Consider the following 13,384-nt stretch of genomic DNA (forward strand, 5'->3'; position numbering starts at 1 on the left):
TCTAACCCATCCTGTAGGAAAAGAAATAAAGCATTCATTTGGAAGCATTAAGAATATAGGCATATATTTCTAATGATTTTTTTTTTTTTTTTGCCAGTAAGTTCTTTTCATTAGTGAAAACTTGAGAAACCTTTTCAGTATCGGTCTTTTTTATCTGGTTGTTTTTGCCCATTCAGTGTTTAAAAATTTATTCTTAATCAGTTAATTTTAGATGATTGTACTTTTGATATGATACTGTGCCTACTTTAAGGAACAGCGCTTACAACCACTGGCTTGGTAGATTTCTTGAAGAAAATAGATGTTTGGGAGAAGCAAGTAGTCCAGAGAGTAGAAACAGAGGTAAAAGGTACCTACCTCCTGGACGGGATAAAATCTGTCTGCTAGCTAAATGTGAAAGAAGAGAAAAGGTGTGGGGAGGAATACTTGAATCAAAAAACATGAGGCTTGCAGAGAGCTTATCTCAGGAAGACTGTTCCTGTTAAGTCACAGGGACAACCTATTTCATTTGTTTACCTGAGAGAGGAAATGTGCGGAGTCCCATTACAAATGGGTCATGTGGCTAAATCAGGTCTTTGAAAGGAAAATACAACTGAAATTCTCTATGAAGGAAGCTGACCTGGGTAACTTAACAACCTCATGAAGAAGGGAAGCTTGCTACATTGCAGCTTGGGCCATAAGAAGCTGGGTGAACATAGTGGAGAAAAATCCCTCTGTCGTGCTTTTCCTGTGGCTCTCTAAGTAACTGCTCTTGGTTGCTGTGACTGTTACTTTTCCTCTGGTAGAAGACAGGGTGGAGGGAGAAGACAAATGAAGAAGACTAAGATGAGGATGAAAACTGTAGACTTTAAAAAGAAACAGAGGAGAGCAACTTCTGTTCTCACTAATCCTCCAGGAGATGGTGGATGGTGCTCAGTGCTGCTCTTTAGAGATGGGAAAATACTGGGGGATGTGGTAAGTGTGTTTTAATCAAGAAGAAACCCTGTGACTTTATGAGGTCTTGAATCTGGGGAGCAGAGACTAGAAAAGGAGGGAGGAATGGTAAGCAGAATCTCATAAGATGGAACTGGAAGAAAATTGCAGTCTGTAACCAGTCTGCCAGGATCTCCCTCTTCCTGCAGAATGGAGATAGCATTCTTGATGATCAGATGAAAAATCTAAGCATGGCAGTTGTTATATTTTATATAGGAGAGAGTTTACAGTTTCTTAACTAGCAGGAAGGAACTGCATTTGAGTGGTTCAAGTTGTTTTGGGAGAGCACGAGAACCTAGGGCACTCTGTATTTGCTGGGCTGTGCATTGGACTGTTTCAGAGTACAGCATCTTGCCACAAGAAGCAAGTGTATCAAAGCTAGCTCTTAAAGAAGGAAATAGTGTGGGTTATGGCTAAGGGGAGTTCTTTGGAAACATAAATTTACATTGTATTTTAAGTGGAACGCAATCCTAAATGGAAACAGTAGGGTCTTTTCTATCATTAATCTTATTAGTGTTTTCTGTAGGTTATTTTTGTCAGCATTGTCATCAATGTTATGGCAATACTTCAGAGCCTGTTAAAAAAAAAAAGAAAGGCTGCCTTGTTATAAGCAGTCTATAATCACAGGAGGTCCCACTTCCAAAAGAGCTTACAACTTTAATTGAAGAACAGAAACATCCTGGAGAAAGAAAGTACACAAACACAGTGAACTGCAATGGCATTGTATTTAATAGAGCTTTTGGGGCAAGTTTATAGAGGAAATGAAGAAATGGAAGAAAAAGGAAAGGGCAGTGGTGGGAGAGGAGAATTAATAGCAAGAAGAGAAGGGGTGGAGTACAGCAAAGGTGAGAGATTGAGAGCCAAGGGGGAGGGGATGGAATCAGTAACTAGTCATTTATTTAGTAGGAACATCTAGATTATACCTTAGGAGTGATAAGAGTGTTAATGTGGTCTCCAAGTGACATGATGTAGGTGGTTTTCACAAGCAAACATAGTGTTCATTGTAAATGTATAAGCTGAATTTTTCTTAAAGATCACAGATCTCTTCCTCCACCCACACTGTTCTTACACTTCTTGATTTCATGCTTTCTATTTGCTATAAAATGTATTTATCTTTTTACCCGCAGTCATAAGATTCAAGTTTAGGAGAAAAAAAAAAAACCAACAACTTGATCAGTGGAAGCAAAAGATCACATTCCCTGTAAACCTGGTCATATCAAGTGTAAAATTGTGTTCTCCTACAAACAGATTGGAGAACTCCTGTCAATTGCCTATAAGCATTAAACTTGTCCCTTAAGACCCTGGCTGCTCAACATATGTTGATACAAGAGATGATACACTTCCCTCTGAAGTAGAAGGGAAAATTACTTAGTCTAGGCAATCAAACTAGAAAAAAAAAATTGCAAGCCTGGTTTGTGTGCATCCTACTCATCTGTCCTCCTTCTCGATGCAGCTAGGGAACATATCCCACAACCACCTACTATACTCACCTCTCCATGCTCTTTGCATGGCTTGAGAATTCCCTCGTCTTCTCCTTGTCTGCCCTTGTCGACCTGTATCTGTCCTTCTAATACGGATTCTAGATCTGCACCCCTCACCTTCTGTACTAGTATATGCCATGAAGATGCGTGGGGTGGGAACTATTATGTAATGAGAACATAATGTAATTAGCATCTACAAGGCTCTGAATTAAAGAAGATACAATGTTATGATACTGCATTGGAAATATACTGAGTCCTTGAAGCAAAGTTACACTTGAATAGATAACTTGCTCTGGGAATTCCTAACTCTGTGGTTATTGTTAAAGCTCAGCAAATTTTTGAGTAGCTAGTTTACTACTCTGTAAAATAAAAAGTAATAGCTGAAGCAAATAAGGCTTATAGCAGCATGTCAGTTCTGTCTGCTGGTCAGTTCTTCCCACTTCACCCATCAACTTATTGGATGTTTTTAATCAATTTTAACAGAGTAGGAGAACGCAAGCGTAAGTTGGTCTGCTTGCTAGAGGAAAAGCCATGCTGATAATAGTTTATCTGCTTGGCCTGTTTGTTAGTCAACATGTGTGCTAATGTTTTTGCCCAACATGCACAGTTATATCGAAACCTGCAAAAGAAGATGCTGCCTGGCTAGTAAGGTCATGTGAGAAGGGAACTGAAAGCAATGTGGAGTCCCAGAATAGATGAGGAGGGTAATTGAGAGCACTGCAGGGATTCTGAGACCATTGGAAAAGGCATGTATAAGAAAGGGAGATGCACATCCGGAAGAAATCAGACTTCATATATTTTGCAGGATGTAGGATAAATTCTTTAAAACTAACACAGTTAAATACTTAATATGCTGTTTGCTTAGCACAATTATTATATTCACAGTTTTGTAACAAAGGTTGCAAGCTTGTGTTTTTACTTAATGAGTGAGAAGCAAGTATCTTTATAGTGCCTTATATTTTTTTTTTCTATCAAACTTAACTGCAGCTCTAGGTAGTGCTGCAATGAACTTCTTGGTGGTCATGTGAATGTGAAAAGCTGGGTGTTTTTTTTTAATGATTAAATAGATTATTATTTTCTGAACTATTGTTTGGGAAGATCTGTATTTTATCATCCAAGCTTCACGTTGCTTCCATAAGGAAATGTGGTCCTGTGATGCAGTCAAATTCTCTAATACCATAAGTATTAACTTTCTTAAAATGTTTAAGCAGTCATGTTTTGTTGTTTTGGTTTTTTTCAAAAAAAAACTCCAACAAAACAAACAACCAAACCCACACATGCACTTGGTGGCAATTCTTCAGTACTTTGGGGATTTTTGTACAGACTTCTTGTGGTTATCTTCTAAAGCTGTTAGGTGAACATGCTCACTTTTTAAAGCTGTAAGTCAAGGTGGGAATATTTTACAGCTCATTAAAATATTATTTGTGTGTGATGCTGAAACAGGTTCAAAGTCTGACAACACAACTGCTCTTTGCTAGCAGTATTAGAGGAGGGAGATGGATCATTTACACCCCTCACTGCCACTTTTGGCATGATTCTTTTTGCCAAGCCAGCTGATACACTATATTTGGAAATGTGGCTGTGTTGTGTGTTACCAAGCTTATTCATCATTGCTGTCAGCGTACTCTCTCTTTGCAGAATGCTTTCAGGAATTTTCAACAACATTCACTTGAAAGGAAACATGGCATAGTACTTAAAAAATATTCACCAGAAGACAACCAGAAAAGCAAACTCACAAAAAAAAAAAAAAAAGCCCAAACCATTTTTCCACTGAAATGTGTATTGCTGCTTCTTCACATATTTATGAAGTCTGCAGTTCATCTCAGTCCTGAAGGATTTTTTTGTTTTGTTTTTCTCTGCATGTGCAGCTATATTGTTTCTTCTATTGTCATGCATGTACTGGCAAACAGCCTGTCCTTTCATTGCTGTGTTGAGAAGCAGGCTCATACTTTTTCTCTCTAAACAATAATTTTAGTCACTTGCAAAAAAAGGTGCTTAATATCTGAAATTTTATTTCAAATTTTAAAAATACTGTTTTTTCTGACATTACAAATCTTTTTGGAATTTCAGGGATTTCAGTAGAATTGAAATCTAACTCTAAAATCTGTTTCATGAACTGTAATTTTATTAATGTAAATTTAATTACAAAGAGTAGTTTAATAAAGGAACCACACTTATTTTCTCTGTATTGTGTGTCGTTATCAGTATAACTCATCATTTGCTGGTTAAATATGGCAGAGAACATTGCTCAACTAAACTGTTTTTTGCCAAGTGTGAAATCATATTATATGTGTGTGTTAGTTTTCAGAAATTTTGAAAAAAGTTTCATAATCTATTTTTATGTTATATATAATATGTGATATTTTTTTTTATGCTACACAGCTCCACTGGGTTGGTGTTTAGAAAATGTTTTCTAGAAAGCTATGTATAACAGCAATTCCTTTCAAATTATGGCTTTTACTAAACAATACAGCTGTCAGACGCATTAGTTTTTAAATAGTTATATCTGTTTCATGTAACTGAGCAGTGAATGGTGATATGTAGGAAGTAGAAACCTATTTTTCTGATTGGGAATTGGATAAAAAAGTACAGTTTTGATCAAGATAGATGATTCCTTAAAAGGAAATACTTCCATAACAAGGTATCTCAACATACCCGTCCGCTAGTTTTGCTTTTTTGTGTGAGAGACACTTGCTGATTTAATCATGCATGCAGCATATTTTCTCTATAGAAATTCTGATGACTAAGAAGCAATAGTTTAAACAAGATACATGCATCAAAGGAGAGACTGAAGATAATTACAGAGCTTATTTCATGTTCATATACTGGTAGCATCCTACTGAAAAAAAATGCATTTCTGATCACAGTGCCATCAGTCTAATGAGTTGTGTTCACTGAACTTGTTTTTTCCTATGGTATGTTTGCTGCATGCTATCTGAGCAGTAGGAGATGAGGCAGATCTTGTATTAGCCTTGAACTTCTTACTTGCGTAGAACAGATTTCAGCTAGAGGGGTTTTTTTTTGTCTCAAACAATATTCACCTATGATAGTAATGCAAATACTAAGCTTTGTTGAAATTTTTCTTTTCATCATATTTAGGAAGCTGAAGTTCACATACTCTAAAATCAGCTTTATCTTTAGACATAACTCTTGGCAATGCTTTCACTGCAAGAAATAGGTTCTCACTACTAACATGTTTCATATGGGCAAAAATTCAAAATTTAGTGCTGTGTACCATATTCATACAGCCTCATGTTTTGGTGTATCATTGTTCTGATTGCATGGTGGCACTTTTCATGTCTCCATGTATAATATATGCATAGTTCTCTTTGGGTTTTTTCTTCTCATAAAATCTACCAATGAATGTTTATATTCCAAGCAGATTCTTCCTCTAAATACAACTTAAAAAAAGAAAAAAAAAGAAAAGCCTGCAGTATTTTGGTAGTTGTGTATACAGAACATTTACTTAGACTGCTTTTCCTCAATTTATTGGTCAATAAACCTACTTTGTTCTTAGAAATGAGAAATCAAAATCCTTCAAAATAATTTCAGTTTTTCAACTTATTTATCCTAATATATATGAGCATCTTGATTGATATAAACTATATGTCATCATAAGTTATAACTTGTAACATGGAATATGCTATGCAAGTGCTTTAATATTCTGATGATTCTAAAGATGCAGGGGATTGTGCTTAGAGGGAATGTAGAAAACCATTTATATGAATCAACACAGAACTGCATTGTTCTTGCCCTGAAGATTTCGGACTCTGTCCCCTAACCTGCTGTTCGATCAATTAGACCCACCTAACTTGATTTCTCTTAAGAGAGAAGGGTCTAAAATAAATGTAACAGGATGGCGTATGGGAGAGGGGAACACTCAAGTGAATAGGTGACGTGTAGATAAAGTCTTTGTGAAGGTGGCCTCCTGTACCAAGAGCTCTGTTTATCTTTTTACAGGTATAAGAAAATTAGTAGGAAAAAGAAAAAAAAGGAAAAAGTTGGAAGACCATGAAAATAAACTTTTCTAAGTTATTTTTTTTGTTGGTATTGTTCTTCTATGTCTTTGTCTTACACTGTATTATGGCAGGTTGGCCATTTATATTGATCCTATTTCCAATTTGTACTATTATAAATTCAACATGGATCTCATAATGAGCATTACTCCCTGCTTCATATGAGCTGAAAAATGTTATAAAAACTTGTCTCAAATGTAATTGCTTGTGGTAGAGCAATGTCTTTCAAGAGGATGTCCAGTGTTAATTTACAAACTTCGAGGGATGTGACCAGCCAGTGTGATTCCCACACTGAATCTGTGGGGTCTCTCCTTACCAGCATGCACATCAGGGCTTTTAATGGTAGAAACTGTATTGGGAAAGTAAGTTATGCAACTCAAGAGGGACTGATAAAATTAAGCAGTGCAGATGCTTTGTTTGAGCCTCTGATATCCATTAGAGAGCGCTAAAATTGGGGGTGGGGGGGAGGGAATATATGCCCCAGGACATTACAGTCTCCATATACTTAGGGACATTCTTGTTCCTTGCACTGTGTTTAGTGTCGGAAGATGAAAGAATTTGGTTTGTTTACCTTCCTTTTTGAAAACACCTTATAGTTTTGCCTTAGATTTTTTTTTCCCCCTTTTGTTACGAGGTGGTGTCTTTTCAGTCAGTTTTGAGCTCCTTTAATTTTGACTTAGTAAGTTAACAATGTTAACCTTAACTTGCTTCCTGATCATTCAAAGTTACTATTTAAAATAAGCCTTTGGCTTGGCAGTTTCTTGTTCGCTCTAATCTTAAAGGAAAGTGAAAGCAGCCAGATTATGTACCTTTCCCACTAGATGTTCTTTTAACCTATAGCATTTGTATTTAAATGATCTGCCGTATACAGTTACTTAACATATGGATTGCAATTGTTTCAGCCTTGGTCAGTGTGGAGAAGCAGCTTTTCAGCTGCTGGTTGATACTTTCCAGTATTAATACCAGCTGCCAAAGAACAAAACTTTTTGATAGAGTATGAGAGGAAACATTTCATTTTGGGTAAGCTAGCTACACTGACCAAGGATAAAAGGATCCCTTTTATATATACAGAGTGCTCAGAACATCTGGAATCCAAAGTACTACTTCTGTACAGTGATTTTTAACATATTTATGGATTTTACTATGTAGTGTGTGATAACTAAAGGCTGCTATGGCTGAGGTGATCTTGATGACTCAGGCAGTTGAAATCTTTCAGATGTCCAAAGTTACTTGAATGTGTCTGACTCCCCTCTCACTGTGAAGTAACTTGACATAGAATCTTCTATACTGTACAGGAAGATATTATATACCATATAGACTACATAGGCTGCCCATATAGAAGTGAAAATATCAGTTGCAGTAACATGTAGAGTCGTAGAAAAATGTAGATTGGAAGGGACCTTTGGAGATCGAGAGCCTCAATTTTTTTGCTTTTTCAAAGTTAAATTAGGTTGCTTAGGGCCCTGCCGAGGCAAATTTTTAAATTCTCCAAGGTTGCTTGGAGACGCTGTTAAATCTCCATTCTGTTCCAGCACCTAACCACCCTCATGGTGAGGAGTTTCCTTATATCTATTTGGAATTTCCCTTGCAGCATTTTGTGACTGTTGCCTGTTGACCTTTTGCTGTGCTTGCCTGAGAAGAATCTGCCTCCACCCTTTGTATAACTCCCCATTGCATAGGTGAAGGCAGTACAGGGCTGCTTTTCTTCTCCAGGCTGAACAAACCCAACTCCCTCATCATGTCTTTCATCTCATGTGTCAGCCTTTTCACTATTGTAATGACTGCCTTCTGGACATGATCCAGTTTGCCAGTACCGTCTGTGCTGCATGGTCCAAAACTGTACAGTACTCTAAATGTGGCCTCATCAGTGCCAAGCAGAAGGGAATAATTATTTCCCTTGACCTGCTGTTTATGCTCTTGCTTATGCAGCTCAAACTACAGTTAGTTTTCATTGCTTTAAGGGTGCATGCTGGCTTATGTTCAACTTGCTGTCTGCTAGCATCTCCAATGCCTTTTCTGCAGAGCTGCTGCCTGTCCAGTCTGCAGCTGTAATGCTATATAGGGATTTTTTCCTTCCCAAATGCAGGACGCTTTACATTTGTCTTTGTTTAACTTTATAAAGTTCCTGTTGGCCAATTCTTCCAGTTTGTTGAGGTCCGACTGAATGGTGGCCCTGCCCTCCAACATGTTGGCTGCTTTCCCCATCTTGTATCATCTGTAAATTTGCTGAGCATGCTTTCTGTCCTAGCATCCAAATCTGATGAAGACGTTAACCAGTATTGACCACTGCGGAATACTGCTTTTAACCAGCTGGCAGTTAGGCTTAAAATTATTGACCACAACTCTTTGAACCTCATGGCGCAGGGAGTTTTTTTGTCCACCCACTCAGTCTATATCTCCTCAGTTTGACACCCAGGATGCTATGGAAGACAGTATTAAAAGCCTTGATTAAGTCAAAGCAACTGGCAACCACATTCTCCCTGGTCCACAAAACCGCTTCTTTCTTCAGAAGGCAGTCAGTTTGGTTGTACACGGTTTGCCTTTAGGAGTCTCTCTTGTCTGATCCCAGTCACATTCATGTCCATTGTGCCTGGAAATAGCTTCTCTTTAGGATTTGCTTTATGTTTTGTACAGCGCATGAGGTGAGATGGACCATTACCTAGTTCCCTGGATCCTTTATCCCCTCCTGCCCCCACTTTCCTTTTCTGGTGGGTTTGGTTTATTTGTAAGTTACCTGTTTCCTATCACAGGCAATCAGGCAGCAGCCTTCCAGTGACATCCTAGCTTTCTTCAGTACCTTGGATGTTTCCCATCTGGTCCTGCATACTTGTGTAGGTCCAGCTTACCTAAATAGTCTTTAACTTGATTCTCCCCTCCCTCAAGCTTTGCTACTAGATGCAGAAACCTGGGAAGCCTGATAGCACAGCTTGCTGGTAAAGACCATGCCCAAGGTGTTGGGTACCTCAACCTTTTCTGTGCCTTTCATCACTAGGTTGCTTCCTGATTCCGCAGCTGAATTACACTTTCTCCAGTCTGTCTTTTGCTGATGGTGTACCTGTAGAAGCGTTTCTTCTTGCCTTTCACAACAGTGTTCAATTTCAACTCCAGACAAGCTTTGGCCTCCCTGGTTCAGTCTCTGCTTGCCCAGACAGTGCATCTGTGTTCTCTTCTGGTTGCCTGTCTCCGCTTCCACTTTACATATGTTTCTGTTTTGTTTGAGCTCATTCAGTGAGGAGTCCCATGTACAGTCAGGTGGCCTCCTGCTGTGCCCGCTGATTTTCTTGCATGTTGGGAAGCCTTGTTTTTGTGCTCTGAGAAGAGAGTTCAGGAAGATGACTGGCTGTTGTGGGCTCCTTTGCAGCTTCCTAGGGCAATCTGCTTACCATTCCCTGAGCAAGCCCCAGCTCTACTGATGTGAGTCCAGGGTCTTTAGTCTGCTTCTTTTTTTCCTTTCCTGCTTCAAGATCTCACACTACCATTTCATGATTACTGAATCCAAGGCTGCTGTTGGCTGTCATATATATGAGCGGTTCTTCCTTATTCATGAGAACCAGATCCTGCACAAGCCTGTTCAGTGCCAGCATCAAAATTTGCTCCCAGTGCGTGCTACAACGTCCCTGGCTATTTCACACCCTGCTACGCTGCTCTTGCAGTAGATGTTGTGTGATTTAAGTCGTCCATGAGAACAAGGGGCTCTGAATATTGGAGAGCCAGCCTAGGATGATGTTCTGGGTTTTGTGGTAACTGGAAATAAGTTTTCCTTAACTGGTTGTCTTGAACCACAAGAAGCTGCTGCAAAGATATACATATGATATTTTGATTTTATTTCGAAATAGAATATTTAATTTTCGATCAATTTTGAATTACCACTTTAGTGCAGTCACAAATACTAATTCAGCTGATGTCCACAGTGCAGCTGATGAGATAAAGTAACCTAGTTTTGTATAGCATGGATACATTGGTATCCATAATATTTGTTCACAACTAATGAATTTGCTAGTGATCTAAATGATTTATTTCTTTTTCTCTATATAATTTCTAGATTCTAACTACCCTAAGGTAATTAATGCGTAACTACATGAAATACTGCTTCAGATTGCACTGTATGGTTGCCTTGTGTTCAGTCTGTGCAAATAATACTTGCTCATATATATGTGCCAGAAACAACTCCTCATCCTCTTTTTTTTTTTTTAAGTGACTAATAAGAGAAGATCTTGTCCACTCATCATTACTGTATTTTGTTTCTTAGTAATTGGTGACAGTTTGCTTCTTAATCTGTTTTAGTTGGAAGATGGGGAAGAAGAGCCGAGTAAAAACTCAGAAGTCAGGTACAGGAGCCACAGCAACAGTATCTCCAAAGGAAATGTTGAACCTAATTAGTGAGTTATTGCAAAGTAAGTTTCAGTTTTATGCCTCTCTGAGAAAAGGGATGGTGTGGAGACCACTCAAAAACATTCTCTTGTTCTCTTAGTAAAGCCAGTGAATTCTATTAATTTCCTGTAAGTGGCCAAGCTTGCTATTTCAGCTTGCTTAAGATAGTAGTATGTGTCTCAGAGTATGTATCTGTTAGTATATAACCATTATTGGCTTATTTATATGTGTATATATTGGAAATACCATATTTCTGGCAGCTTTTGGCTTTACATCTCAACACAAATATAAATACCGGTGTACTCTATGTAATGTGACATTGCAGCTTTGTCAAAAATGTTTTCCTTGTAAACCTCAAGAATTACACTGTTTCTGTTTAACATTTAAGTAGTACTTTGAACTGATATCAGAGTAGAGAAATTAACTGTGGAAAGCAGTGATACAACTCAGTTCAACTGCACTGATATTTTTGTCTTTCCAATAAAAATGTGGTTGTTTTTGTTGTTGTTTGGAAACTTTTTTGTAGTGCTTAGTTCTTATATACAGACCAGAGATTGTTTCACTTGTTGAGGAACTTTGAACTTGTCCATTATTTCTAGTAAATATGAAAGCAGAGCATGATTTCATATGATAGTGCTAAAATACGGTTCACTGTTGCTACTGTTGTTAGTAACTGTGCTGAGCTACACTTCTTGAAACCCAAGTCCAGATTTTCATATCCTGGACACATCCAAATGTTGCCTCAGAAAAAGTAGAATTTTTCTTTAGCGTTGCTTGCAAAGAGGAGACAAGGAGTTGGCAGACCAGTTTGATGCTTATGCTACAATTGGCCTCTGCTTTGCTACCAAAAATAAAATGTAGATCTAATTTTCTAAGCAAAGACAAGTATCAGCTGTTCTTTTTGTCAGGCTTCCATATTTTATTCAACACAAAGATTTTTCAAATCAGTTGAGCAAAGTAATCTTCAGCTGTCCACTTGGGTTTATGCGGCTTAGATCAAGAAATCCACACACTGGCATTTAGAATATTGTCAGAGACACTGTGGATATAATCTAAAGCTAAAGCTTGGCGAAGTGTTCCTTTGCTTGTCCTTCCAGTATGCATGCGTCTATGAAAACACTATTGACTAGGCAGGTCAAATGTATGTACCAGCAAATTTCTCAATTACTTAAGGTAAGCTCTGCACTATAGTATCTGCTTTCATTACAGCAAGAATGATGGCAAGCAGGCTAATGTAAACAGAGTGCTTTGCTTGGATTATGGAAAACAGACTTCTTTTTTTTGTCTTATCTGAGACACTATCTCCTTAACAGTCTGGTTGTTTACCTTTTTTTTCTTCCTAGCTTTTTAAACATTTGATATTTCTTATATCTGAAAGAATATTAAAAAAAATAAAATGAGGTAAGTTATGCTGTAAAAATTTCTAAAGTCTCTACTAATTACATGTCAAAGAATGGGATGTTTATAACAGTACAGATTATAGTGTTCACCATGTAAACATGTTTGAAGGACAAGTAGTACTAAGGTTCAGTTAAAGTTACTGTTAAACTGTGACCTTTTCTCTGATGTTAAAAAAATACATATAAATAAAATTTATTTTTAAAAAATTTTCATTTGGCATTTTTATTTCCAGAATGCAGCAGCCCTACCCCAGGTCCTGGTAAGGAGTGGGAAGAATATGTACAGATCCGTTCACTTGTTGAGAAAATTCGCAAAAAGCAAAAAGGTAAGTGTGAAAGACTGTAAGATAAGGGTGGCTCAGAGTATTGATTTGCCTAAAGAATTGTCTGTTGACAGCTAAAAGAAATATTTTTGTTGTTGTTATTGTATAAATATTATGCAGTCCTATTATTTTGGGACAAAAGTCTTAATTTTCTGGCATGCAGTTGCTTTTTATGCTTGCAAGTGTTTCTGGAATATTCTGGTGGGCATAACCACTGGCATTAACCATTTTAATACTTATAATTCTGAGTGAATATCACAGACAAGTGATCCTGTGATAATTCTGTCTGATAAGTAGAAAAAAGAGCGTGAGATTGTCATCACAATTGGAAGGACTAGAAGTAAAAATCCTTTGAGAATGATAGGTCTTTTTGATTCCTGATTGCATAGTCTGTCCCTCTGCCTCTATAAATCTGAACATTTCAAATTTAATTTTATAACTATTTTTATTTTAACCTGAACATTTTACTGAACATGGAAACAGTTTCAGCAATTCAACATCATGACATTAAATTATGATAAAAATGTATAAAATCACAAAATAAATACATCAGCTAATAAATCTATCTGCTATTAATCAAGAATATAATTAAATAAATGCTTATGGTACCACAGTTAATATGGAGTTTTAATGGTAATTTTCCTAAGTTTAAGGTATGCTTATTTTTCAGATTAGAACAGTTTTCTTCCAGTATGTTCTGCAACAACTCACCGTTGTTGGTACTTTATTTTCATATTCGTTTTGTTTTTATTTGGAGGTATGCTCTAAAATGTGCTTGTAATTTTAGTAAAATTAACCTCTTTTATGACTGTTGTATTTTAGTT

At 37.2% G+C, this 13,384-nt stretch overlaps 1 protein-coding gene across 2 annotated transcripts in view; it reads left to right on the forward strand.

Moving 5' to 3' along the window:
* Positions 1 to 13,384, forward strand: part of SETD3 (SET domain containing 3, actin N3(tau)-histidine methyltransferase) — a 64,537-nt gene that overhangs the window by 15,624 nt on the left and 35,529 nt on the right. For both annotated transcript variants that reach the window (XM_069783511.1, XM_069783510.1), the window contains 2 exons: positions 10,751 to 10,860; positions 12,471 to 12,563. In XM_069783511.1, the coding sequence (XP_069639612.1) occupies positions 10,758 to 10,860; positions 12,471 to 12,563 (196 nt within the window). In that variant the 5' untranslated portion in view covers positions 10,751 to 10,757. Of the gene's footprint in view, positions 1 to 10,750; positions 10,861 to 12,470; positions 12,564 to 13,384 lie in introns of those variants that run through there.

Source organism: Haliaeetus albicilla, chromosome 5, assembly GCF_947461875.1.
Source record: "Haliaeetus albicilla chromosome 5, bHalAlb1.1, whole genome shotgun sequence".
NCBI lineage: Eukaryota > Metazoa > Chordata > Aves > Accipitriformes > Accipitridae > Haliaeetus > Haliaeetus albicilla.